This window comes from Nomascus leucogenys, chromosome 20 (assembly GCF_006542625.1).
Source record: "Nomascus leucogenys isolate Asia chromosome 20, Asia_NLE_v1, whole genome shotgun sequence".
NCBI classification, from domain to species: Eukaryota; Metazoa; Chordata; class Mammalia; order Primates; family Hylobatidae; genus Nomascus; species Nomascus leucogenys.
This window is the reverse complement of record NC_044400.1, coordinates 77942205-77970058: the sequence shown is the minus strand read 5'-3', so window position 1 is coordinate 77970058 and position 27854 is coordinate 77942205. Positions and strand designations below refer to the sequence as shown.

Sequence of the window (27854 nt, the reverse complement as noted above, 5' to 3'; positions counted from 1 at the left end):
CGTTGGCCAGGTTGGTCTCAAACTCCTGACTTCAGGTGATCTGCCCACCTCAGCCTCCCAAAGTGCTGGGATTACAGGCATGAGCCACCGCACCCAGCCCCCTCACATTAACTGTTTACAAGAGGTGCCATTAACCCCATGTCACTCAAGTACACACTGGGGATCGCAGGGGCTAAGTGACTTTCTCAAGACCACACAGTACAAAAATGGCAGAGCGGAGGTTCAAACTTGGGTCAGAGCAGCCCCCACTCTCAACCACCAATATTCTTCTCTGCCTGTGAATTATACTTGGTGCCAGGGTGAACCAGACACAGGCTCTGCCCCCAAGGAGCTCCCAGCCAGGTTGGGAAGTGATTCGGAAAAATCCATCATTCCAGTTCTTTAAACACAGCCAGGTGCCCCCACCTCCCAGCCTGCCACAAGCTGTTCCCTCTGCCCCGCACCTTCACTGGGCAAGCTCCTGATCCTTCAATGCAGTTCACACACTTCTCCTCAGCAAAGGGCACTCAGATCATCTGAGAGCTCCATAAAGGGGCTACACAAGAGACGATGTACTTGGTCAAAGCTAATTCTCAACTTCCAGACCAATGTGGATTAGGAGATTAAACCCCTGGCTTCACAGAGCCCAACCCTATCTCCTGTGGAAAATAAACCCACCACAAGCATGTTACTGACTTTCTCTTACAGTTGCTGTCCAGGTTTCTAGATAAATACTGTTAATCTACACTGGGCTCATGTGATCCCTTAACATGGTCCCACTCTTCTATACAAATGAAAATCATCCTCAAATTACATTAGTAAATTTCCTTCAAAGAAGCAAATCCCAACACTTATTCTCAAAGGCTGGGTGATTCTGCCAGCCCGTCCCTGGGGTATCTGGCAATGCCTGGAGACATTTTTGGCTGTCACAAGTGGGGAAGTGCTGCTGGCATCCCGTGGGTCGGGGCCAGGGAAGCTGTAAGGCATCCTCCAATGCACAGGACAGCCGCCCACAACAAAGACGCATCTACCCCAAAACATCGGCCAGTGGGAGAGACCCCGCTCTGACTTCTTCAGCAACAGGTTGACTGAAGCAGGCACAAAATGGGAGTGAGAACTAGAGAAAGCTTTAGAAAATGTATTTTTTCGAAATGATAATATTTCTGTTAGAACCGCAGAAAGCTACTACTTCCGGAGTGCCAAGAAGTTAAATGCCCTGTTTGGTCTCTAACCTTATACAGTAGTTTTATCCCCTACTTAAGGCTCAGAGAGGTAACTTGCCCGAGGCCCACAGTGATTAAATAGGAGGACTCACGATGAACCCAGCCAGCATGAACTCCTGAACCAGCACTCTCAGCTGCGGTGCCACTCCCTCCCCGCCCACAGTAACAGCACTCGTGCCCACCCCCATAGCCCATGAAATGCCTTATCTGTCTACCCCATCAGACTGTGAGCTCCGTAAGGGCAGGGACTCTCTCTAAAGCTCAGGCTGGAGTCTGGGACAGAAGTGCTCATTACAGTGTGGGTGAAGGACAAATGCAAGCCGGGCCTGCGCTTCTGGGAGGCTGTGGTCAGGCCTGGCCAGCCCTCCTGTCACTCCCCTGCTCCCATCTCACCCAGGCCACCTCATCAAGCAGCCAAGGTCATCCCTGCCCGTCTCCACCCTTCCTTCCAAGCATGTTCTCCTAGACTACACTGTCCACACGTCCTTCCATAATCCAGAGACTGATTCACTGAGGACAAGGAAGCAGAAGGCAGGAGACTGAGGGGACAAAGTGGGGAAACAGGATGGCTCAGAAGCCAGGGCTGGGAACCCCAGAGGACCAGCTCTAGCCCCAGCCCTGCCCTCAGCAAAGACTCACGATGTCCACAGTCCTCTGAGTACCTGCTGTGGGCCAGGCCCTGGGCTGAATTGATGAACATTCACTGTAACTCCATTTACTCACCTGTGAAATGTTCAGTGAGCTCTAAAGATTCTGGCACAGAAACTCTTTCCCCTCAAACAAACTCTACATGGAAGCTCTTCTCTAACATTTTTAAGACTCTAGGACAAAAGAACCCTAGACTCTGCCCATGTCATCACTTGTTTTAAGTCATTTTTCATTATATTCCATTATCTTCCCAAAGGTAGTTCAGAGAGGCTCACAATAACAATGTCACAGCTGTCACAACGAGGATAAGGAACCAAGGAATAAAAGAAGAGACACTTGTTTCCCACAGCGCAAAGCTGAGTATGACTTTCAAGAAACGGTAGCTTTAGAAATTATCTAGAAATTGCATAACCAACGATGCTTCCTTTCAAAGGGGAAGAGGATCCAATACACACAGCTCAGTCAGCTGAATCACAGCGGCGGCAGACAGAGCAACGTGGCCATGATCGCCACAAGCAACTGATACTTAAAAGTTTATTACGTGTCTGGATCTGCATTAAATTTCTCACATGCTAACCCATTTAATCCCCACTGCCACGGAAGGAAGGGCTCATTATCCCCACTTCTCAGGTGAGGCAGCGGAGACAGAACGCGCGAGGACAAAGGTGAGCGTGTGGCGTTCGTCAACAGCATAATGGGTACATGGGCCACACTCCTCCGCGCACAGTTCTAGGGGTGAGAAAACTGACTGGGAGGTGAAGGAACTTGCTCAAGGCCACAGAGCTGGACATGGCGCGGGTCGGTTGAATTCCAAAGCCACACTCCTTCCACCATGCTGTTTCCCGGCCAACCCCATTTCAAGCAAGGTTTCCCAGATTTGCCAAGAAGCCCAGGTAATTCTGAAAACCCATCCTCACGTCCTTCTCACTGAGCTTCTGATTCTGTATGTCTGGATGGATCCTGAGGACCGCGTGGAATGGGTACCAGGTGTTGTTCATAAGCAGGGACAGTTGAACACACTTGTCTGAGCACTGGGAAGTACCGCCACACAAATCTAACCACAGCAACACCGAGACACGGCTACAGCCTCAGAAGGGACAGTGACAAGATCTCCCCCCAAGTTCCCGGGTTCCTCCCACTATGGGCAATCGCCGAGTTACTGCGTTCTGAGACCAGGAACTGTGCTCATGGTACCAAGATGCCTATCTGTCAGCACATTCGAGAAGAAAGTCTCCTGACAATACCACAGGCCACACCACAGATCATCTCACTCAGGACTGGCCTTAGGCTTGTCTGAGATGCTCCCCTTTAGTTGATGAAGCAACTAAGGCTGTGGTAATGTGCTGGCCACAGTCAGAGTCTCCAGGTGACTCCAGCCGGCACACCACACCATCTCAAAGGGACACCCAGTACTGCAATGTCTGACGTGGGTTCTGCTAGAGACACACACACAGGGCAGCCAGGGTCAACTGCAGAAATGTTCCCACCTGTCAAGCCCTGGCCCCAGAGCCCTCCAAAGAGCAGCTATGGAGCAGATCACAATTCTTTTTTTGTTTGTTTGTTTTTTTGAGATGGAGTCTCGTTCTGTCGCCCAGGCTGGAGTGCGGTGGCGCGATCTCGGCTCACCGCAACCTCTGCCTCCACCTCTCGAGTAGCTGGGATTACAGGTGTGCACCACCATGCCTGGCTAATTTTTGTATTTTTAGTAGAGACGGGGTTTTGCCATGTTGGCCAGACTGGTCTTGAACTCCGGACCTCAGGTGCTCCACCCACCTCAGCCTCCCAAAGTGTTGAGATTACAGGAGTGACCCACTGCACCCAGCCACAGATCTCGAATCTACACGTACTCTCCACAGCCCCTGTGCCCTTCCTCCCAGCACGCCACTATTCAGGAGTTCACATTTGCTTGTGTGACAAAGGTGTCCACTCCCACCACCCCCAGGCCACAAGCCCACCCTAAGTCATTACCCAACATCATTTCTCTCACTGTATTACCCCACATGACCAGCCTAGAACAGGGCCTAGGAAATAGGCACTTGTTGAACAAAAGCATGAGACCACAAACAAGAGGCAGAAGCTGAAGGCATGGCCCCCACAGGGCTTCAGGGAGACACAGGAACTCCAGCACCCAGGTGACAAGGCCCCATGGGGACGGGGTGCATGGCCGGGCCCAGCACGTTGGGAATGCATGGGGTTGCAGTGCAGCAGAGCACACGTCTCCACAGCAGAGGCAGGGCCAGGGCAGGCACACAAGAACACAGCCATCCAGGAGCACGGGGACACGGCTGGGACACCCAGCATGCCAGCACTGCACTACGCCAGTGGGGGCTGGCACTAGAATGGGAGTTCCTCACTGGCATCACCCTCACCAGTGCCCTCTGCTTGGCCCAAGAAACGTTAAGTTATGAGTGCACAGGGCCCCGCAAAGGCTCAGGCTGCTTATTTGGTAACACCGGCCACCTGTGGGACAGCCACAGCAGGTCAGAGGCAGAGAAGTGACAAGACTAAAATGAGCCAGGGACACCAAAGAACAGAATCGCCAACAGACCAGTCCTCACAATCCCACAGGATTCCAGGCTTCCGGGAAAAGGCCCAATTATCTGTGTGAGACAGTGCCTGCCTAACACCACAGAGAACACACAACACATTTGAGACAGGAACAAGGAGACTGGTTTGGACTCAACCACCACGCTCTTCTAGAGGGCAAAGATGGCATTACCTTGCGAAGAAGTTACTAAACGGCCCCAATATTTTCAATTTACTCCCCTCCTCAGCTTCATGAATACAGTCCTGCTGGTATAAGCCACTGGTTTCCTTGACAGAGCTCAAGGTGACGTTGGTAAACTGTGGGTCATCATCATTCTCCAGGGTCACAATGGCACTGGAGCTGCTCGTGACCACAAGGTCCAAGATGTCCTCATTGCTGACGGACAGCGTGGTGGACAGCTCTGTCCCAAGACTGGACACGCTGCAGACAGAGACATCATCGCTGCGGGTCAGGGCTTTGGAGGTCGGGCTGTAGAGCTTTACCGAGTCATAGCCCGTCCTGGGAAACGTAGAGGATTTGCGCACGCTCTGTTCCCGCTCGCTGCTGCTGGGAGCTGGTGGCGCACAGGATGGCAGTGCGCAGGCACTCTGGAAGGCCCGCTCGGGGATGAGGTCGGAGTCGGACTGCTTCCTCCTCACGTGGACCGCGCTGCAGGGCACAGGCTCCGGGTTCCCGATCTCCAGGGTAGGAATCCCTGAGTCCACGGACTGGAGGCTGTGCCGGTCTTCTAAAGCCCTGAGTTTCAGCTTGGGCCCGTACTCAGGCGCGGAGAGGAGTCGGGGCGCCTTGAGATTGACGTGTTGCAGGTTCTGAAGGGGGTTTCCTGGTCGACCATCCAGAATACCCATCAAGGCTATGCCATTTGTAGAGGTGGAGAGTTTTCCATCAGTCATCTTGGTCCAAGGAGAAACTAGAAAAAATACAAACATGGAAATTAAAGTGGATATAAAATTCAAAGATGCCACACCTCTGACACACAGCTGAAATGGTTTGAGCTCACTTAAGGGAGAAAGCCTTGCAAAGGTTCCACATACCCAAGTTTTGATCCAAGTCCAGAAGCTAGAGGTGGTTTTTGTTTTTTGACACAGAGTCTCGCTCTGTCGCCCAGGCTGGAGTGCAGTGGCGCCATCTGGGCTTACTGCAAACCTCTGCCTCCCGGGTTCAAGCAATTCTTGTGCCTCAGCCTCTCTAGTAGCTGGGATTGCAGGCGTGCGCTTCCACGTCCAGCTAATTTTTGTATTTTTAGTAGAGACAGTGTTTCCCTATGTTGGCCAGGCTGGTCTCAAACTCCTGAGCTCAAGCAATCCGCCCACCTCGGCCTCCCAAAGTGCTGGGATTATGGGCATGAGCCACCACGCCTGGCCCAGAGCTAGAGTTTTAACATACACTGTCATGATATAACATAGCAGGAAGATAACCCAAACAAAGGATGCACCCAAAGTAAAAATAATCCTCACCGCTCCCTACCAGTCGCATCTCCATCCCCAGGACAGCACCAGGAGCGTGAGGACTGGGCTTGGGGGGCGGCGGTTGGGTTTTTTCTTTTGGGGGAGTGGTTAAATGATAAAGAGGGTATCTCTGTCAAAAGTATGTGAATCCATAACCCATAGATAAGTCAAGGATCTACTTGTTCTGAGACAGCATTAAAATCCTCAGATATCTTCATTAAAACGGAAAACAACAACAAAATAAATTATGTATATGCCATCTGCAGCAGCCAGGCCTCTCCACAAATGTTTCAGTCACGCTCACTCACATCTACGAGGCTGGGCGTAGTATCCCCTTTACCACGGAAGAAACCGAGGCTCGGCAAGACTCAGAAACGGGTCTGAGATCACACTGCTGTTTAACAGCAGAGCTTGGATCTACGGGACCCCAAAGGAGACCACACGTAGGTTAGAAAGGCTTGGTTTCGGATTACACAAACCCAGGTCAGAAGGCCAGCTCAGTGAAGATCAACAATCGATAAAGGAAGAGTAAAGACCACAACCTCCGAGGTTTGAGTGAGTCGAGTCAAAACCGTCAGCGCAGCGTGGGCAACATAACAAGACCCTGTCTCTACAAAAAAACTAAAAAAAAATCAGCTGGGGGTGGTGGCACATGCCTGCAGTCCCAGCTACTCTGAGGACTGAGGTGGGAGGATCACTTGAGCCTGGGAGGTTTTAGGCTGTGGTGAGCCATGATTACACCACTGCACTCTGGCCTGGGTAACAGAGAAAGACCCTATCTCTTAAAAAAAAAAAACCGTTAATCACACGCACACATCTAAGGCCATGTCTAAAGTTCTCTGGCATGGCCGGGCGCGGTGGCTCACACCTGTAATCCCAACACTTTGACAGGCTGAGGGGGGCAGATTGAGAGGTCGGAAGTTCAAGAGCAGCCTGGCCAACATGGCAAAACCCCATCTCTACTAAAAATACAAAAATTAGCCAAGTGTGGTGGTGTGCACCTGTAATCTCAGCTGCTAGGGAGGCTGAGGCAGGAGAATTGCTTGAACCCAGGAGGCGGAGGTTGCAGTGAGCCGAGATCATGCCACTGCACTCCAGCCTGGGCAACAGAGCAAGACTCTTCTCAAAAAAAAAAAAAAAAATTAGCCAGGTGTGGTGGTGCATGCCTATAATCCCAGCTACTCATGGAGGCTGAGGCAGGAAAATCACTTGAACCCAGGAGGTAGAGGTTGCAGTGGGCCAAGATCAGGCCACTGCACTCCAGCCTGGGCGACAGGGCAAGCTCCATTTCAAAAAATTAAAAAAAAAAAAAAAGTTCTCTGGCCTAACCAGGCACGGTGGCTCACGCCTGTAATCCCAGCACGTTGGGAGGCTGAGGCAGGTGGGTCACCTGAGGTCAGGAGTTCCAGACCAGCCTGGCCAACATGGTGAAACCTCGTCTCTACTAAAAATACAAAAAAATTAGCTGCACGTAGTGGCAGATGCCTGTAACCCCAGCTACTCAGGAGGTTGAGGAAGGAGAATTGCTTGAACTCAGGAGGTGGAGGTTGCAGTGAGCAGAGATCGCGCCACTGCATTCCAGCCTGGGCAACAAGAGCAAACCTCTGTCTCAAAGTAAAAAAGAAATCAGGTGGTGCATTTAAATCTGGTCCATACAAGAGAACAACATAAAGAACAGGGCTTTGGACTCAGACGCTCCTGGGCTCTATATTGCCTTGGCAGAATTAAATTAAGTACCACAAGAAAAGCATTTAATAGGCACCTGGCCCCCAACGGGCACTTTGTTGGTAGCTGCTATCATCAAACAGGGAGGAGCTGAAGGTTTTCAAGCACAGAAGAAAGAATGATAACCACTCCTGCTTGGGTGTCAGCTTTTGTAAGGAGCCTGCATGCTCCTACTTTAGGAAGCCTGGCCTGCCTCTCAGTGTCAACACAGCAAAAGCAAATTCATTAAAAGCAGAAAAAGGGGAGCCAGGTGCAGTGGCTCATGCCTGTAGTCCCAGTTACTCGGGAGGCTGGGGCAGGAGGACCACTTGAGCCCAGGAGTTCAAGGGCTCATAGCAATGAGCTATGATCACCACTGCACTCCAGCCTGGGCAACAGGGCACAATCCTGTCTCCAGAAAAACAAAGGAGAGAAAGGGAGGGGAGTAATCTCCTTCCTTCCCAGAGATTGAAGGAGCCAGTAAGAGTGCAGCGCTGAGTCAAAAATAGAAATGTGAAGGAATGAAATGAAATGCAGAATTCAGAAATAGACTCAACTATATATAAATATTTGATTCAGCCTGGGCAACACAGTGAGACCCCCATCTCTACCAAAAGTAAAATTAGCCAGGCATGGTAGTGCACACCTGTAGTCCCAGCTACTGAGAAGGCTGAGGCAGGGAGATCTCTAGAGCCCAGGAGTTCAAGACTGTAGTAAGCTATGACAGCGCCATGGCACTCCAGCCTGGGCAACACAGCGAGATGCTGTTTCAAAATAAATAAACAGGCCGGGCGTGGTGGCTCATGCCTGTAATCCCAGTACTTTGGGAGGCCAAGGCAGGCAGATCACCTGAGGTCAGGAGTTCGAGACCAGCCTGACCAACATGGTGAAACCCCGCCCCCCCTACTAAAAATACAAAAATTAGCTGGGCGTGGTGGCATGCACCTGTAATCCTAGCTACTCAGGAGGCTGAGGCAGGAGAATCGCTTGAACTCAGGAGGCGGAGGTTGCAGTGAGCCAAGATAGCACCACTGCACTCCAGCCTGGGTGACAGAGCGAGACTCCATCTCAAAATAAATAAATAAATAAATAAATAAATAAAAAGAAATATAAAAAATAAAAACTTGAAATACGACTCAGTGAGTAAGGGAGGATTATTTAATCACAATGTTACAGTAATTGATAATCAATTTTTCTTAGAAATTAGAACCACACTGTACTACACTAAGGCAAAAATACAGACAAAAGTAGAATTTAATACAAAAGTGAAATTATAGGCCAGCACGGTGGCTCACGCCAGTAATCCCAGCACTTTGGGAGGCTGAGGCGGGCAGATCACCTGAGGTCAGGAGTTCAAGACCAGCCTGACCAACACGGTGAAACCCCATCTCTACTAAAAATACAAAATTAGCCGGGCATGGTGGTGCATGCCTGTAATCCCAGCTACTTGGGAAGCTGAGGCAGGAGAATAGCTTGAACCCGGGAGGTGGAGGTTGCAGTGAGCTGAAATCATGCCACTGCACTCCAGCCTGCGCAATAAGAGCAAAACTCCATCGAAAAAAAAAAAGGTGATATTATCCAGGTGCTGCAAAAAATAAAATGTTTCTCCAACCTACAGAGCAAAAACTCAGGTCAAGATCTGAAAGAATCTGGACAATCGCCTCCCCACGCGTGAACACGTTTTCAGTGTTTCACAGCCCTCACCGCTCTTCCCCAGAGCCATGAGCCCTCCAAGGCAGGGCTACTGCAGACCCTCTGTGTGTCCCCTGCTCGGGAAGAATCCAAGTTTCTAACAGAATTCTAAGAGAATTCACAAAAGTAAGATATAATCCCGATTGATTCAAATATATACAAATTTGGAAGTTCTACATACACTTTAATTAAAAGGAAAATAGAGTAAGAAACATTTTTAGCACACAGTTAAGAGCTAACCTTTGGCAATGTCAAGGTCATTAGAATTATCAAAACATCATCAACACTCTAACAGATCAAACTAGCAAAAAGCCACACATGTAAGAGGAAATCCTCACGCTAAACAGAGCTGAGGGCCTCTCACAGGCCCGGCTGAAATTCTGGCTCTGCCACTTGCCAGGTAAGGCGACCTCAAATGAGGTGCTTAACCCTTCTGAGCCTCAACTTCCCTCTTCCTCGGCAGTAAGATGGGACAGTACCCTATAGCTCACAGGCAGATCTGAGGACAAAAGAAATGAGAAGGTCTGGTGAAGGCACCAGCAAACCCAGCCCCTGACTGACACACAGCAGGTGCCCAATGAATGTGCACTTCCCTTTACTTCCTAGCACAGCAAAACACAAATGTAAGCCACAAAAGAGATGCGGGTTAGAACACAAATGCTGATGACAGAGTAAACAGGAACACAAAAAAGTCTATCCTTCTGGGCAAACAGAAGGCATCACTCACGCCTGGAATTGGAAACCATTTTGGTGAAACTATAGGATTTCATTCATGGCAATCCAAGGACCCTTCCCTGAATTGCCGCCAAGAAGAAAGCACAGGAAGAAGGAAGTGAGGTCTGGCAGAGCCCAAAGCCATCTGGCTTTAAGTAGAGAAAGAAAACCTTTCTCTATTCCTCTCCTCTGCCATGGGGGGCCAGGGACAGCAGCCCAGGGGCCTCTCCTATGGAGAAGCTGAGTGACCTTTGAGGTCTTTGTTGGTCCCAAGTCCAGTCAAGTTCCTTAAACCTCAGAACAGGGCATCAGTCTTCAGGGAAATAAACCTAAAAGGGGAAAAGTACTTCCACTTGCAACATACTCTAAAACCAAACTCTGCAAGGGCCAAGGTCACCTGTCCTCAAGCACTCCCGCCTCGTGCCACTAGGGCAGAAGCCGCACTCCAGGCCACCTACCGCGTGATAATACCCTTTATAGGGGAAGTTGTACAAACAAGGTGTGTGCTTCTGAGACAAGGCTAATGGGTGGACTCTGGACGCCAGCCAGGAGACCAACTGCAGATGGCCTGCCTCCAAGTCCACGTTTATAAGAGGCAAACTAAGCCTGAATTCCCCAAGCCGGCACACGGAGCCCTCCTGATCCGTCTCTGCCTGCTTCTCCAGCCTCGTGCAGTCGCCCCCAGCCACTACCCGCCCCCACCACCAGCCCACTCAGCCCTACTGCACCACCACCTGAGGTGCTCTCCCAGGTAGGCCATCGGGGCCTCAGAGTCCCGGTAGGGTGTGGCACAAGGAGACACTCAACTGGTGCTTTCAAAGGCCACCTCCTCTGAAAAGCCTTCCCTGCCTCTCCCAGAAAGCTGCCAGGCCTCCTTCCTCCTGGGCTCCTTTTGGCCACACCCCGCCTGAAACAGCTATTTTACAACTGTTCTCCTGTCTCTCTCCCCACTGGATTCTATGCATCAGGCAGACACAGCTCTAATCATTTCTGGGAACTATTCTCTGGTTAAATGCCTGGCATGGATTAAGGTTTCAAAAATCTACTTGCCGAATGAATTACTATTAAAAACTGAGTTCTTAAGTGGGCAGGTTTCAGGGACAGTCCCATCCAAGAAACATCCGCTGAAAGCTGGATTATGTTCCAAGAACCCGGGGAGAGCTGGAGGTAAGACTACGAGGAAGAAATCCCCTACCATCCAGTTCCTGGAGAGTGCACACCAGCCGCTGAGCAGTGACCAGCCTACACACTGGTTAGGGGCTAGACCAGATGGTGAGGAACGCTGTCAACACATGATGGTCAGGAAAGTGAAAATTCCTCCCTTGACAGGTGTTTTCCAAAGTCCCAATCACTAACATCTTAGTGACAGCATCTCCCTGCAGCAGTGACCACTGCAGTACGCATCCGTAGGTGCCCAAGGCACAGGAGGAACAGCCCCAGCACCTGACCCAGCACCCTGCCATGGGAGGCACTGAACACAAGTCAAATGGTAATGAGTCATCACTTTCCGGCCAAGAGAAAGACGAGATGTGAAGTATGGATAAGAGGAAGACCATTTCCATTCCATGCAACAAGGCCATCTGAATTGTATTCACCTGTCACAAGACTCAGTTCTGCAGGAAGCAAAGAGGACAGCTGCCCCAGAGGGATTCAATCAACTGTCATGCCACCAGAGCCACAATCTTCACTTCAATACAAGTCAGAAAGCGGAGGGTAGCTCTGCTAGTGACTCTGCATGGGGCTTTGGAAAACAATTCCATCTAGAAGCAACTGCTTGACTTTCTCCTCCTTAAAAAGCAGTGGGAACGGTCTTAACCAAAGTCTTCATACATAAAAGAAACTGTTTATAAAGGCCAAACCAAGTGATCTAGGTGTGTTCCCACAGGGGAAAATATCCACGTAGTGGCTTCAGGGAGAAGTCATGCTGTGTAGATATCTACCGGCAGCCCCTTCCCGGGGCTGCAGCATGAAGCCATCCCTGTCCTGGCTCCTCTCTGGATGCTCCACAGGACAGCTGCCTCTTCAAACCCCAGTGGCAAGGGGGCACCACTGCCCTATCCGATCCTGAAAGGGCAGTGCACTCACCTTCACTGCCAGGCCTGCCATCAACCCAGCTCTGGCCACTGACTCTTCTGGTTTTTTTTTTTTTTTTTTTTTTTCAGACAGAGTCTCACTCTGTCACCCAGGCTGGAGTGCAGTGGCGCGATCTTGGCTCACTGCAAGCTCCGCCTCCCGGGTTCACGCCATTCTCCTGCCTCAGCCTCCCTAGTAGCTGGGACTACAGGCGCCCGCCACCACGCTCAGCTAATTTTTTTGTATTTATTTGTAGAGACGGGGTTTCACTGTGTTAGCCAGGAGGGTCTCGATCTCCTGACCTCGTGATCCACCCGCCTTGGCCTCCCAAAGTGCTGGGATTACAGGCGTTAGCCACCAAGCCCAGCGACTTCTGGATTCTTATCCTTTTTTTTTTTTTTTTTCCTGAGACGGAGCTTCGCTCTTGTTGCCCAGGCTGGAGTGCAGTGACACAATCTTGGCTCACTGCAACCTCTGCCTCCCGGGTTCAAGCAATTCTCCTGCCTTGGCCTCCCGAGTAGCTGGGATTACGGGCGCCCACCACCACGTCTGGCTAATTTTTTGCATTTTTTTTTTTTTAGTAGAGATGGGGTTTCATCATGTTGGCCAGACTGGTTTTGAACCCCTGACCTCAGGTGATCTGCCCACCTCAGCCTCCCAAAGTGCTGGGATTACAGGCGTGAGCCATCGCGCCAGGCCTGGGTTCTTATCCTTAAGGGTCAGGCCCACACAGCTCGTTCCTACTCCACAATGGCCTGAAGGTATACGGGTCCCAGAGCCAACATTTCCAGAGGGTAGGATCAGCCTGCAGCACCTAACAGCACCACCAGAGCAGCACCACAGGACGGCAATTTAATGAGGACCAGGTACCGTCCTGAACTCTAAATACACCGTTCTGCTTCACAGCCCCTCAGCAGCCCTGTGAGCCAGGTAGTATGCCCATTACCCAGAGGAGGAAACCGAAGCATGTGGCTTGCCCAAGGTCTCCACTGTGGCGGAGTTGGGCTTGAACTCAAGTCTGTGACTCCAAGGCCCCTCAGTAAGCTTTGCTGCTCACAAAGGCCTGTCACAGACATAAGCACCTCTGCTCACCTCACCCTGTAAACAGCAGGCTGAGTCCTACCGTTTCCAGATGGGAATAACAAAACTGGGCTGAGCAGGTGCAGTGACCCCCCCACCCCCCACCCCGGTCGCAGGGGGTCGACCTGAGTCGTCTGTCTCCAGCACCCGCAGCATTCTCCGCAAGGCCTCTCAGGGTCCCCCATGTTTCCTGGTGAGGATTCCGGGGAGACTAAGAGCCTCCTCATACGAGCGGCTGCTCCATCAGGCCTGCACCTCAGCTCTGGAGGGCGGGACTGTTCAAGAGAAAGAGCCCAGTCGAGCCTCTAACGCCAAGAAGAACCCACGGAGCAATAGGGCACCTCCCTGTGAACTGGCCTGCCTGGTAAAGGGCTCCACAAGCACCAACCCCTGCATCTCTTTCTCTTTTTGTTTTGTTTCTGAGACAGAGTCTCACTCTGTCTCCCAGGCTGGAGTGCAGTGGCATGATCTGGGCTCACCACAACCTCCGCCTCCCGGGTTCAAGCGACTCTCCTGCCTCAGCCTCCTGAGAAGCTGGGATTACAGCCACCTGCCACCATGCCTGGCTAATTTTTGTATTTTTAGTAGAGACGGGGTTTCACCCCGTTGGCCAGGCTAGTCTCAAACTCCTGACCTCAAGTGATCGCCTGCCTCAGCCTCCCAAAGTGCTGGGATTACAGATGTGAGCCATTGCGCCCAGCCTCTTTCTCTTTTTTAATTCAAGTCCTGGCTCAGGCAGAAAGGACTGGACGCTCCAGGCTCACGAACATGACCAGCTGCCTCCGCTCCCCAAGCGCAGATGACACATCAGGCACTGTGCTCCATGTCTATATCCACTAGTTCTGTCACCTCCACAACCACCCAAAGAGCTGAAAGAAGACTGCGGTCTAAAGGGTGGTGTGTAATAACAGAGCTGTGCTGGGCTAGCCTGAGTAGCCAGGGCACTCACTCTTTCCACTGCTACACACACAGCCTAAAGCAATGGATTGATCTGCATTATGTAAAATGGCAAAGGCCATTATAAAAGTAGTTTGGCTTTTAAATAGGTGATTCTTTAGGATAAAAATAGTCCTGAAAAAAATTTCCTAGAAGCTCACATATTCCTCCAGAGGGCGAGTGGCAACTTTCAGACACTTGGAACTTAATGCTGTTTAAGTAAGTTTCAGCCCATGTATGTTTCAGCAAACCTGGCAGAAACTGGGGTTATTGTTCAGAGTCCTCAAAGGCTCCTTCACAACCCGAAGAAGCGGACACTTAACTTATACTGACCACTGGTTATGATTAAAGGCACAGGTGGAGCTTTTTTTTTTTTTTTTTTTTGAGATGGGGTCTCTGTCACCCAGGCTGGAGTGCAGTTGTATGATCTTGGTTCATTGCAACCTCCACCTCCTAGGCTCAAGTGAGCCTCCCACCTCAGCATCCTGAGTAGCTGGGACCACAGATGCATGCCACCACGTCCACCCAGCTAATTTTTTGTTGGTTTTTTTTTTTTTTTGGTAGGGTTTCACCATGTTGCCCAGGCTGGTCTTGAACTCCTGAGCTCAAGTGATCCACCCCCTCAACCTCCCAAACTGCTGGGATTAGAGGCATGAGCCACTGCGCCTGGCCAGGACATTTTAAATTAAAGACTTTCAATGCAAAATGTTTCAGCTTCACTTCGTGATTTGGTAAATTACTAATTAACTAATTTTCCTAAGTACCTGTGAAGTGACTGGGAGGCAAATGATACATTAGGAAGATATTTAGACTACTTAAAGCCGGTATAGTTTATAATCTTAATTATTAATAAGAGAAATAATTTACTGAGCATTTAGCATGTACCAAACATGCGGGGTGCCATCACATGCTCTAATAATCACAAGCCTGCCAAGGGCACTGAAGAAACTATGAGATTCAGGGAGGCTAAGTTACGCACCCAAGGTCACAGCAACAGAAACTGAGTTCAAACCAGATCTGACATCAAAGCTCAAACATGGCCTGCTGGCGTACTTACGAATACAGTCCCTAAACTTTATCCCCCTTCCTCTCAGCTCCCTTAATGTTGCCCAAAAGGTGTATTCACCCAATAAACCTGATCATCGATAAGCTGAACACTTAACCATTCTTACACTTCTGTGTATGTTTGTTAGGCTTCAAATGAAGTTTTAAAAATTAAATAGGCCGGGCGTGGTGGCTCACGCCTGTAATCCCAGCATTGGAGGCCAGGCAGGTGGATCACCTGAAGACAGGGTTCAAACCAGCTGCAATAGGCGAAACCTGTCTCCACTAAAATACAAATTAGCCAGCATGTGGCATGCTGTATCCAGCTACTCGAGAGGCTGAGGCAGGAGAATCGCTTGAACCTGGGAGGCAAAGGTTGCAGCGAGCCGAGATCTCACACCATTGCACTCCAGCCTGGGCGACAAGAGCAAAACGCTGTCTCAAAAAATAGAATAGAATAGGACAGAACAAAACAAAAAACAAAACAAAATAAACAGGAGGGAAAAAATAATGCAGGTTCCAGCAGCAGGCTGCCTGGGTTCAAGTCCCAGCTCCTTCGCTTACCAGCTGTGTGAGCTTGGACTCATTTCTTAACTTCCCTGAACCTTGGTTTCCTTGCAGCAAAATGAAGACAATAAGAGACCCTATCTTGTTAGGCAGTTGACAAGATTAGGGGAAGAAATCCACATAAAACCCTTAAAATCGTGCCTGGCACAGGGAAAGCCTTGGAAAATGTTGGCTGGTGTTACTCTTTCCTGGACACGGATGGGGCCAGCCAACTCAGCCCCACTATTTTAGCAACCATTTGCATAAGCAAGGCCAGACACAGCCAGTCTGTGTCTACAAGGTCACAATGTACAGCTTCTTCCTGTCACCAGTCTCTCTCCTCACACCTGCCGTGTGATACTGACGGAGCTCTGGGCCTCAACTTCCCCATCTATAAAATCAAGTGACTAGCCAAGCAGATCAGTCCCTGAGAGCCTTCCAGATGGACAATCAAGAATTCTAAACCACCTGGGACCAAGAAACTTTATTTTTTTTTTTTTTATTTTTTCAGACAGAGACTAGCTCTGTCACCAGGCTGGAGTGCAGTGGTGAGATCTCGGCTCACTGCAACCTCCACCTCCCGGGTTCAAGCGATTATCCTGCCTCAGCCTCCCGAGTAGCTGGCATGCACCACCACATCCAGCTAATTTTTGTATTTTTAGTATAGACAGGGTTTCACCATGTTGGCCAGGATGGTCTCAATCTCCTGACCTTGTGATCCACCCACCTCAGCCTCCCAAAGTGCTGGGTTTACAGGCATGAGCCACTGCGCCGGGCCAAAACTTTATTTATACACAGTCCTAAAACAAATGTTAAGCTGGTCATGGTGGTGTGTTCCTGTAACTGCAGCTACTTGGGAGAAGGGCTTGAGCCCAGGAGTTCAGATCCAGTCTGGACAACATAGCATGGCCCCATCTCTAAAAAAAAAAAATTTTTTTAAGTTAACAAACACATACTCACTTTCCTAAAATCCTCTTGCATTCTCTATGTATTAATGTTTATACTGACAACAAATCTTTTCCAAGGTCTCAAAGACTCCCCAAGCAACCCCCGACCAGCACGGCAGGCATCCCCTGTGCTGAGGCTGGGACTCAAGGTTAGAAGCTCTGACCAATGGGAGAGAGAGATTCCAACAAGCTGCTCTGACTAGCTGTGTCCTCACTTTGAGAGAGGCCTTCTACAGCGCACCAGCTAAGGAATAAACCCAGAGGCACGAAAGACAGGAATTTACCCACTAAACGGGGAGTGGGGCGGCGACAGCGCACCCAACGCAGAGGTACTGAGCAGGCAAGGAACACAGAACAGAGGGCAAGAATGTGGAGGGGGCTGGGGCAGATGAAACAGTTGACGAAAGGAATCAGGGGGCAAGGCTGGGCGGGGAGGGTGAGCGAGTGGAGTGCCTAGTTGATCCTCTCTGATCTCCCTTATGTCAAAGTTATTTCTCCTTATATAGCTGACACTTGATTTCCAAAGTTTTTGATGAGCACCAAGTTCATGCCAGGCTCTCATTAGGACTGGGGATCTCATTAGGATTGTGGAGCCCACAATCCCAAGGGGTCAAACACACAGTAAAGAAGCAGTAAGATTGTTGGTCGGAGAGGGGAAGCCATACCCAAACTGAGATATGGGTTGGTACCGGCCAGATAAAATGGGCAACAGGAAGTGTTCTAAGACTGCTGTAAGGACTAGCCCGGTCCAGGCAAAGCAACTACCAGTTTCCAACAGGCAACCCACCTCTATAAAAGCTAGGCAAGACAGCAACTAGGTGCCAACATCCTACAATACTGGGGACAAGACAGTGAGCATTTTGTCCCCAACACAGCACCACGACTACCCTCCTCAGCTAGAGCCTCAGTGCGTGAAATAACCAAGGTGATGCCCAGGGACCTCCAGTAGGGGCAAAACGCACCGGTGCCTAGAAAACCTTCCCAAGCAAAGCTTTCAATTCCACGCTGGAGAAAACGGCGTCCTATACAACTTTAAGACAGAAAAGACTTCACGTGGCCTGGTCAGGCGCGGTCACTCCGGGGCTCGCAGAGGCTGGCTCTGGAGTCCGTAGGGTCATTCCCCTATCCTCCTGACCAGCCGTTCCCATCAGGGCCGCGCCCCACCCACAGCCTAGAGAGACTCCTGGCGGGAGAGGGACCAGGAGTCCCTGGACTCACTCCTCAAGGCAGCTACCCCGGCCCCGAGAGGGTCCCCGGGCCAGGGTCTCCGCGGCCCGGGAATGGGAGGCTCCGGGGCGGAGGCAGGGAGATTCCCTAGCCCAGGGACAGAGGGCTCGCGTGGCGTGGAGGTCCAAGGAGGTCAGGGCTCCGAGATGAAAGGGGGTTCCGCGGGTCAGGGGCTCCAGGGGTAGAGGGGTCAGAGATGAAAGCGGGGTCAGGGCTCCGAGGAGGAGGGTCCGCTGCCTGGGGACTGAGGGTCCGAGGTGGAAGGGGGCTCCGGGGTCGGGGTCTGGCGCACCAAACCGCCTCTTCTCAGGCCGGGAGCCTCGCGTCGGAGGAGGAAAACTTTTCGTCAAGTTCCGGAAAGGAGCGGGACACAGCGCGCGCCTCCGCGAGGGCCGCCGAGTCCCGAGTGTCGCCCCCGCCCCGGAGGCCCCGCGACGGCACCCCGGGCGCCACGCACGCGCTGCCCTGGCGTGCAGGAGCCGCGGCCGCGCGGCGAGGGACACCCAGCAGGACCCGCGCCCGGCGACCTGCCTCGCCCCGGCCGCTCCCCGCCTCGGCCGGCGCTGCAGCAGGTGGCGGCCCCGCGCGCCCTGCCCTCCCTCGCGGCCCGCGGCCCGGCCCTCGCGGGAGGCTCTCAGTACCGGAGTTAGCGCGGCTCCGACGCCATCCCCGGGACCCGCGGGCCCGCAGCCCAGGCCCCGCGGGACCGGCAACTCGCGCGGCGAGGACGCCGGGCGCGCGGTAGGCAGTGGGTCCGACCCGCAGGTGCGCGCGAGCAGCCCGCGGCGAACAGCGGCGCGCACCCTCGCTTCGCCCCGCCCCCTCGCCCGCCCCCTGGGCACGCCCCCACGCACTTGCGCCCCGCCCCCTGCCGGCCCGCGCCCGCTCTTCCGCCCGTGCCGCCGCGCCTGGAGCTCGGCGCTCGCCCGGCTGTCCCTCTTCCGGGGGCCGCCCGCCGCGGGCCTCCTGAGCGGCGTCGCCGGCCCTTTTTTTTTTTCCCGAGAACCAACCGGAGTGGCGAGGAGCTGCCTTGAGCGGACCTTTGTGTCCGCAGGGCCCCCACGGACATCCGACAGGGGCCCCTTTACCTGGTCGGCTCCACCCGCAGCCATCTTGGAAGTGGGAAGCGGCCGGGAGGGGGAAGGGGCTCGAGCGGGCAGGGCTCAGGCGTAGGGAGCCGAGCGGCGGAGCGCATCGATGGGGCCCCCCTGCCCCGGCCGGTGTGCGGGAGACGGCCCCGGGCCCCGCCGCGGAAGGGAAGGTTTGCGTGACACCGGAGCTCAGGCCCAGCCGCGGTGGTCTTGGGAGCGGCGCCGTGGCGTCCTCCCAGCGAGCCTCAGTCTCTCAATCTATAAAGGGCTTTTCCGAACGTTCTCTCTTATGGCGCTGTGACACGGTGCCTGGCGCTGTAGTTCCCAAACTGGTCTGCACTTTAGCATTGCCTGCAGAGCTTTTAATATTTTGAAGCCCAGGCCGCGCCCCAGGCCGATTAAGTCACAGTCTCTGAAGATGAGATGGAAGCATCATCAGTTTGGGAAGCTGTGTAATGTGCACGCGGGTTTGGAAGCCACTGGCCTGGCGTTATCTGCATATTTGGCCTCAACATTGCACAAACTCCAGAGACGGGATCTATGATCAGAGCCATCGTACAAAGCGGGAAACGGCCTCAGAGATGAAGCCCTCCGCTCAAGGACCCTGGTGGGTCAGTAGTTGAGAGGGGCAGAAGCCAGGTTCCCTGCCCCAGAGCCCTCCACGAGCTGGTAGAGAGTATGTGAGAAGCCCCTGTTGACGGGCAATGGGTCTCCATTCCCCTTCTAGACTGTGGGTTCCATGAGGAAAGCCGGGCTTATCTTGTTTACTGCTATTTTCCCTGGGCCTGGCAAATAGTAGGTATTTGACGTTATTGGGTTGTCGTTAGACTCTGAGGACTTGAGGGCAAGAGGAGAAACCCAGCGCTGGGAGCCAGAAGGTCTGGATTTCCACTTGGCTTTGGCTCCTGCCAACCAGGAGCCCTGAGGGTTGTCGTTAGCAGATAAATTACCAGAGAGGAAACCTGGGAGAGACTGACTACAGCCCAGTCTAAGGGAAGACTCAGCCACTCAGAAAAGTCAGGGGCAGGAGGAGTTTCCCCATTACAGGAAGCATCCGGAAGCATGAAATGGAAGATTTGTCTCTGCTGCGGTCGTTAGGGATGGGCTAGGGAACCCCGAACTTGAGTCTCCTCTCCAGCTCGTGGCTGTAAAAACCCTCAGCATCTATGAGATATGACGCAGAAGCAAGAGAGATTTTTAAAGACGAGCTCTTGAAAGCAAACATTAACATCCCTCGCAGTGCTGCATCATAGAAACTTTATAAATGTTTAAGTTTCTGGGGGTTTTAAGTAAAAATAATGCGAGGCCTCCTTCATACCTCTTAAAACACGGCCTCCCCAGCTTTTTCTAAGTAAACCCTAGTGGAAAAGTACAGACTGCTTCAGTCGTGACTTAATTAGCAATTTAATGTGTTGGATTAATAGATCTGCTTGGGGCTCCCAAATCCCTTCCAGCCCTAATTCTGAGTCTTAGGGTCTAAAACTCTACAGTGACAAGGAACCATTGTTCTGTATCCAGAACCGAAGTCTGTGGTCCTGCAGATTTCCACCTGGCGCCCTCTGCCTGCCTTTTCCTCACTCGCCATCCTGCTGCGCCCACCCTGTCTCTCCCGGAGCCTGTCATCACCTGCACCCGCAGCGTGATTTGACCCACGCCTTACCTGTTGCCCTCAGCGCCCAGACGTGTTCTAGACAAATCTTCATTGCAACTTGAGTCTGACACAATTAAGAACACGACGAACAGGATTTAGCCGTGTGGCTGTGTGCGGTCACTTCACCTCTTGGCACCTCCCTCACCCCCATCTCTGATGGGCAGATAATTCCGGGATCAGGGCGGTCAGCCCTGGATCTCAGCTCTGCTGGCTATTAACTGGTCCTTAGGCGTAGACCCCCACATAACTAGCTGGATGAAGCCATCTCATTACCCATGCAGACTCTACCTGAGGTTTCCAGAAGGATTATCTCCCCCCAGTAAAGCCATCGCGTAGTGTGGACAAGAGCTCCCTCTTAGCTCCCTCTCATCAGTTCCAGGCAAAGGACCTATGCATGGGAGCCCCCGGGCTGGCTAACTCCTCAGGTCTCCAGGAAGGCTTCCCTGCTCCTCCCCAACCTTCCCATCTGTACAAGAAACATGGCGTCTCCACCTCCCAAGTTGAGTTGTAGTGAGGATTAAACAAGTCTAAATGAAAGTTGCTAGCATGTTTGGAGAACTCTTGGCACGCCCCCTCTCCTCAGACACCCCATTGAGGGACCTTTTCCAGCCTGACCTCGGAGGCTCCCGAAGCTTACTAGGCAGGAGGGGCCAGCTCAGCTTGCAGTTGGGGAGGGGAATGCCTTTCCCAGGGTATTCAGTGTCCATGGAAGCCAGCCCTGAGCACCCACTCGGTGCCCGCTCGTGCTGGGTGCTAGGGACACCAGGGTGACCCACAGCCCACAACTCCTGCTCTTTCAGGGCTTCCGAGACAGACAGGTAGCATCTTGAAAATGCAGCCTTGGCCATGCACCGTGACTCATGCCTGTAATCCCAGCACTTTGGGAGGCCAGGGTGGGCAGATGTCTTGAGTCCAGGAGTTCAAGACCAGCCTGGGTGACATGGCAAAACCCCCTGTCTACAAAAAAATACAAAAATTAGCCGGGCTTGGTGGCGCACACCTGTAGCTCCAGCTACTTGGGAGGCTGAGGCAGGAGGATCGCCTGAGCTTGGGAGGCAGAGGTTGCAGGGAGCCAAGATGACACCACTGCACTCCAGCTTGGGTGACAGAGTGAGACCCTGTCTCAGGAAAAAAAAAAAAAAAAAAAAAAAAAAAAAAAAAAAACAAGGAAAGAAAAATGCAGCCTTGTTGCCTTGCAAGGAAAATGGTTATCTGACCAGATGCATGTCCCAGGAGAGTCATCAGCAGGTGTGAGAGTTGGCAGGACCCTTAGCATCAAGTCCCCTCTGACTATTCAGAGGGAGAACTGAGGCCACAGAGAGGTGTGAGGAATGGCCCAAGCTCGGGGGGGTGGGAGGTGCACACACAATGAAGCCCGAGGCCTCCTGCCCTGCCAAGCACCCCCGCATCTCAGGAGATATGGGGATCTATCTAGTTTCCCCAACACAGATTTTGCCCCAGCCCTTCCTCAGCCCCTAGATGTGAGCTCCATTGTGGAATGGGTGCGTGAATCTTGCTGGTACCTGTGTCTCTACCTGGAGCCATCCCAGGTGCCCTGGGCTATGCTGGCTGATTCACCTCTATTACCACAGTTGATCCACACAAACTGCCAAGCTGGCACCTGGACTCTCATTTTCCAGGCAAGGACACAGGCACCAGGCGGTGAGGCCACTCAGCCCAGGGCTCCCAGCTCTGCCCCCCGCGTCCAGAAGCTGCTGCCCAGTCTCCATCCTCCCACCCAATCCCCTTGCCCCAGCTCAGAGCCACCAAGGGCGACAGCATGAATAAAAGTAACAGCAGCTGTGACGCCACACAAGGAGCTCAACTGGGCCAATGGGCCCATCCCTATGGGTCAGGGCAGATTGAGAAGCATTAATTTCTTTCAGAAGAGCTTCCCTTTGGCCCAAGGGCTGTCAGCAGTCCATGAAGAGGCAGATCCTTTCTGCCTCCATAACTTGGAGTGTCATCTCCTTCACCATGGAGACAGGACTTCTCATTTTTAGGACACAATGCCTGGAATTGAGGTTTCTCTTGTAGGTTCTGGAAATTGAGCAGTATGAGGAAAAAAACAAAGGCAGGAATAGCCCAGATGGCTGGAGATCAGCAACCTCAGGCACACAGAAGACAGCAAGAGACACGGAAATGGAAAAGTGCCAAATAGCCAGGGGAGCCTCTGAGAACCTCTGCACTTGGCGGCAAGCAGCAGCACTCAGGCCCGCATGCCAGAGCCCAGCCGCTGGCATCTCGCAGGTAACAAAGGCACTTACCTGTGTCCTAGCTTGCAGTCCATTCAGAGCAGCAAATTCAGGGAGGCGAAACTCCTAGTAGCCGCATTCACCAAAGGGCAAAGGCATGGGTGCAGCAAAAGGTGGCATGAACAAAAACATTATAACACAACCGAAGGGAGCCATCCTTTTATAGAATGACCCCCAAATTGAGGCAGACTGTCATCAAAAAATGTTCACCACAGTTTTACCATTCATAAAATAGGAGCAATCACATGTTACAAAAGTAACATAGACATAATGTACATGTCCAGCAGTGAGGAAAGGGAATGGAGTAACTCAAAAGGAGCCATCAGAAAAATCTTTAAAGAATTGGGCCGGGCGCAGTGGCTCACGCCTGTAATCCCAGCACTTTGGGAGGCCGAGGTGGGCAGATCATGAGGTCAGGCGATCGAGACCGTCCTGGCTAACACGGTGAAACCCCGTCTCTACTAAAAATACAAAAAAAATTAGCCGACGTGGCTAATTTTGACAGCACACAGGAAATGTGAAAGCTAAGAGTCACCCCCGAGTGTAATCAAAGTATGTGAATGCTCTCCATTCACAGCAATCAAAGAAGACGGGCAGAAACACCAACATGGGCATCCCAGCTCAGGCAAGTATCTGCTGCCTGCGGGCTTTTTCTGTTGTTGTTTTTGAGACAGGGTCTGGCTCTGTCGCCCAGGCTGGAGTGCAGTGCTCACTGCAACCTCTGCCTCCCAGGCTCAAGTGATCCTCCCATCTCAGCCTCCCAAGTAGCTGGGACTACAGGTATGCCCCACCACACCTGGCTAATTATTATTATTATTTTTTTTTTTTTCAGATGGAGTCTTGCTCTGTCACCCAGGCTGGATTTCAATGGTGCAATCTCAGCTCACTGCAACCTCTGCCTCCCAGGTTCAAGCGATTCTCTTGCTTCAGCCTCCCAAGTAGGTGGGATTACAGACGCCTGGCTAATTTTTATATTCTTAGTAGAGACAGGGTATCGCCATGTTGACCAGGCTGGTCTTGAACTCCTGACTTCAGGTGATCCACCTGCTTCAGCCTCCCAAAGTATTCGGATTACAGGCGTGAGCCACCGCGCCAGGCCTATTTTTTGTGTTTTTTGTTTTCTTTTGTTTTTTGTTTTTCTTGGTAGAGACAGGGTTTTGCTATGTTGCTCAGGCTAATTTCAAACTCCTGAGCTTAAGTGATCCACCCACCTTGGCCTCCCAAAGTGCTAGGCTTACAGGCAATAGTCACCACGGCTGGCCTGCTTATATTTTTTGACTTAAATTTGCTCCCAACGAACATATGCTGTATTTATGCTATATGCTACACTCACTGATGGGTAACCAGCAGGCCTAGAGAAGCACAGGAACCTGGGGCCGTCAGGCAAGGGTTCCCAGCCATCTCCCCAAGGCCAAGAGAAGCAAGACAAGTATGGCTTCCATTTTATGAATGGGAAAACTCAAGCTCCAGGAGGTTAAGGAATCAATACCAGGCCAAACAACCCTTGCCGTTACTGGGAGCGAGGCCAGTAGAGTTGTGTGTCTGCTGGGCTGTGTGACCTGCCCTCTTCTGCAGCATCTCAGCCCCAACACCTCCATTGTACTGGGGGCGCTTGAATCCAGGTAGATCTGGCTCAAAACCTAAGGTCACTTATTCCCAGAGCATCCCCAGTAATTGATTGGAAGAAATCAGGGTTTTTTTTTTTTTTTTTAAGACAGAGTTTCGCTCTTGTTGCCCAGGCTGGAGTGCAGTGGTGCGATCTCGGCTCATCACAACCTGTGCTGCCTCCCAGGTTCAAGTGATTCTCCTACCTCAGCCTCCCGAGTAGCTGGGATTATAGGCATGCGACACCACACCCAGCTAATTTTGTATTTTTAGTAGAGACTGGGTTTCTCCATGTTGGTCAGGCTGGTCTCGAGCTCCCGACCTCAGGTGATCCGCCCGCCTCCACCTCCCAAAGTGCTGGGATTACAGGCATGAGTCACCGTGCCCGGCCAGAAAGAAGTTGTAATGAAACAATGGGTCCTCCAAGGACGAGAGCCCATGGCCTGAGGTTGGGGGAGGAGACCTGGGGGATCCCGTGTGGCCCTAGCTCAGTGATTCCTAAGAGGCACCCAGTGCTGGAGGCCATGAGGCTCTAGGTGCTAAGAAAACAGAAAGCGCTTGGGGACGGGGCTCCATGTGACAGCACACCAAAGTGGAATTTTCCAAATAGCCTTATTTTTAAAGGCATCACCCAGTTGCTTGCTGCCGCCACCATCACAAAGAAAAGCCCAATTTAGAAGCAGGCAGGAGTCAGGGCTCACGTGGAGCTGCGTGGGGGCTGAAGAGAAGAGGCGGGCAGGGGATGCAGTCCCAGCTCCTTCCCACTCCCGCGGGTCCTCTGCGGGGACCCCCGCCCCGCCACACGTGAGGCCCCTTGTCACCAGGCCTTAGGTCTCCCCAGGCCCACAGAACCACCCGGGGATCCCCAGAAGTTCCTGAAACTCTGTGGAATCCCTGCCTTTGCACCGGCTGTGCCCTGACCTGCACCCCCACTACGACCCCCATCCTCCTCTCATCCCTACTTCCTTCGGTGCTGGGCCGGTTCCCCCAGGTGCTCTGACCCTCAGGAAATCATTCCTGACTCTTATCCGCCTCCCCACCACCGGGCTGCCCCTGGGCTCCGGCAGCCCCTCCCCGCGTTCTTGAATGCCTTCGTGTTCCTGGACCCTGGTACCCAGCCCAGGGCCCCCAGCCCAGGGCCCCCGCAGGAGGGAACAGCAGCAAAGCCTTGCTGATCCCCGCACGGTATGTGCGTCCGCTCTCTTCACCTTCACACCCACCCGAGGGACAGAAAGGACACTTAGGCTCACACACGGACACCTCCCTGCCCGCAGCCCCACGGCGGCCTGTCCTTCCTCCCCACTGCAGCTGGCTGTTCTCAGATCCCACGCAAACACTGTTGGGTGCCTTCTTGCCTGTCTCCCTCCAGAGCCGCTGCCCTTCCTCTTCAGGGCGGGAGCAGGCCTCAGCTTCCCCATCCCTGCCCCAAGGGCTTCACTGGAGCCCCAGGCCTGGGGACCTCCCTCTTAGCCACGACCACCTGCCAGAAGACGCCCCCTGCAGCTACCCATCTGCCCACAGATGTTCTAAGCCTCCCCCGTGCCACGCATTGTGCACAGAGTGGTTGCAGGGTAGGATCTATTCTTGTTTTAATGGTGGTGGGAGGGGATGTAAAGGGGAGGGGATGCCTGAGATGGGCCTGGAAGGGTGAGGGTGAGTTGGCCAGAGAGGAGCAAGGCGGGGGCCACCCAGTGTCCCAGGAGGAGGGACCTCATATTTCTGGGGCAGGCTGGGGCCACACAGTAGACGGAAACACATCCACCTCCAATGCCACTTCATTTCTACCCACCAAGGCCACCAGGATGTTCTGTGGGGCCATCAGCCCCGATCCTACCTGTACCTCCTCCCAAATCTGGCTCCAGCCTAACCTTGCGACCCCATCCTTCACTCTCCCACCCCGTCTGATGTGCAGTTTCCAAGCACACCAGTCTTGGATGCGCCAGTCCAAGCTTCCCCTGTCCTGTTCCCCTACCTGGACCTCCCTCTTACCTTCTCCGGCCATCACAACCCTGCCCCTGCCACGCACCTCCCCACCCCTCGCCTGACTGCCTGTGCCTGGCAGAGCCTGGCTACTCCCTCCAGAGGGGCCTCCAAGGCCCCTCCCGTATTCCCAGACCCCTCTGTGGCTGGAGGCAGCAGCAGAGTTCAGGGCTCCCAGCCCCGCGCCGCACGGCCGGGGAAGGTCTTGGTAGTAAATGTCTGCTGAATGACCAGTCCTCCTCCTCCCACACAACAGGGAGCAGGTGGGACTGCCTTTGAACTCCAAAACAGGCCAAGAGATTTGCCAAGGAGCACACCATAAAGGGTGCCGTCTGGAGGTGTAGGTGGGGCCGGGGCCTGGGCCTGTGGTCTCTGGTCTTTTCCAAGAGTGTCCGTCTCCCAGCTTAGACATTCGCCTCTCCTAGACATTTGCCTCCCTCGGTCCCACCCCATGGCCTCTAGCACTGTCTGTCCCTCTGCATCCCCCATGAGACTGTGAGCCCACCCTCGCACACAGGAGCTCAGGACAGTTGGAGGCTGGTGGGTCCAGGTTATAGGATCTCATCTCCAGACATTCCCAGTCCCGGGGGGCCTGGCCCTCCTGGAAGAGCCGAGCTTCACCCAACAAACCTAGAATCATCCTTCCGGCAAGGTGGAAACCCAGAACAGGTGGGCCTGGGGTGGGAAACACAGCAGGGGCTGGGGTTCAGGGCAGGGAAAGAAGGAACCACTCACCTCGCCTCCCTGAGGGTCCACCAAGCCCCTTCCCTGGAGGCCCAGGAATGGCAGGCTCCTCACACCCACAGCCAACCCAGCCTCCAGCCTCCACCCCCGAAGCTCAGGCCTCTCCTCATCACCAGCCTTCAGCCTAGAATCAGACTCAGCTGCCCCTGCCTGGAGGAGAAAACCCCTCCAGGGCTTAGTCCTCATGGCCTGCCAGCTGCCCCCACTTCTCTCCAACCCCACACAGTCAAGCTCCCAGAAAGTGTAGTCTACACACAGCGGTCTACACTGCCTCCTACCCTTTCTCACAGCATTTTTTTTTTCTGTTGTCTAGGCTGGAGTGCAGTGGTGCCATCATGGCTCACTGCAGCCTCAACCTCCAAGCTCAAGTGATCCTCCCACCTCAGCCTCCCAAGTAGCTGGGACCACAGGTGCGTGCCACCATGCCCAGCTACATTTTTGTTTTTTTTTTTTTTAGAGACGGGATCTCACTATGTTGCCCAAGCTGGTGTCAAACTCCTAGGCTCAAGCAATCCTACTACCTCTGTCTCTCAAAGTGCTGGAATTACAGGTCTGAACCATCATGACTGGCCCACAGCATTTTTTTAATGGAGGGCCAAACCCGTCACCTCAGCTCCCCAAAATACAAAAAATTAGCCAGGTATGGTGTTGCGCGCCTGTAGTCCCAGCTACTTGGGAGGCTGAGGTGGGAGGATCTCTTGAGCCCCAGGACACAGAGG

At 52.9% G+C, this 27854-nt stretch overlaps 1 protein-coding gene across 1 annotated transcript in view; it reads right to left on the bottom strand.

Annotated features, from left to right (window-relative positions):
- TBC1D14 (TBC1 domain family member 14) overlaps positions 1-18628 on the bottom strand; it is a 117111-nt gene extending 98483 nt beyond the window's left edge. The window contains exons 1-2 of the mRNA XM_003278523.4: positions 18451-18628; positions 4570-5308 (exon numbers count right to left, since the gene is read on the bottom strand). Coding sequence (XP_003278571.1) covers positions 4570-5291 — 722 coding nt within the window. The 5' untranslated portion in view covers positions 5292-5308; positions 18451-18628. The remainder of the gene's footprint in view (positions 1-4569; positions 5309-18450) is intronic.
- Between the last annotated feature and the right edge of the window lie 9226 nt (positions 18629-27854).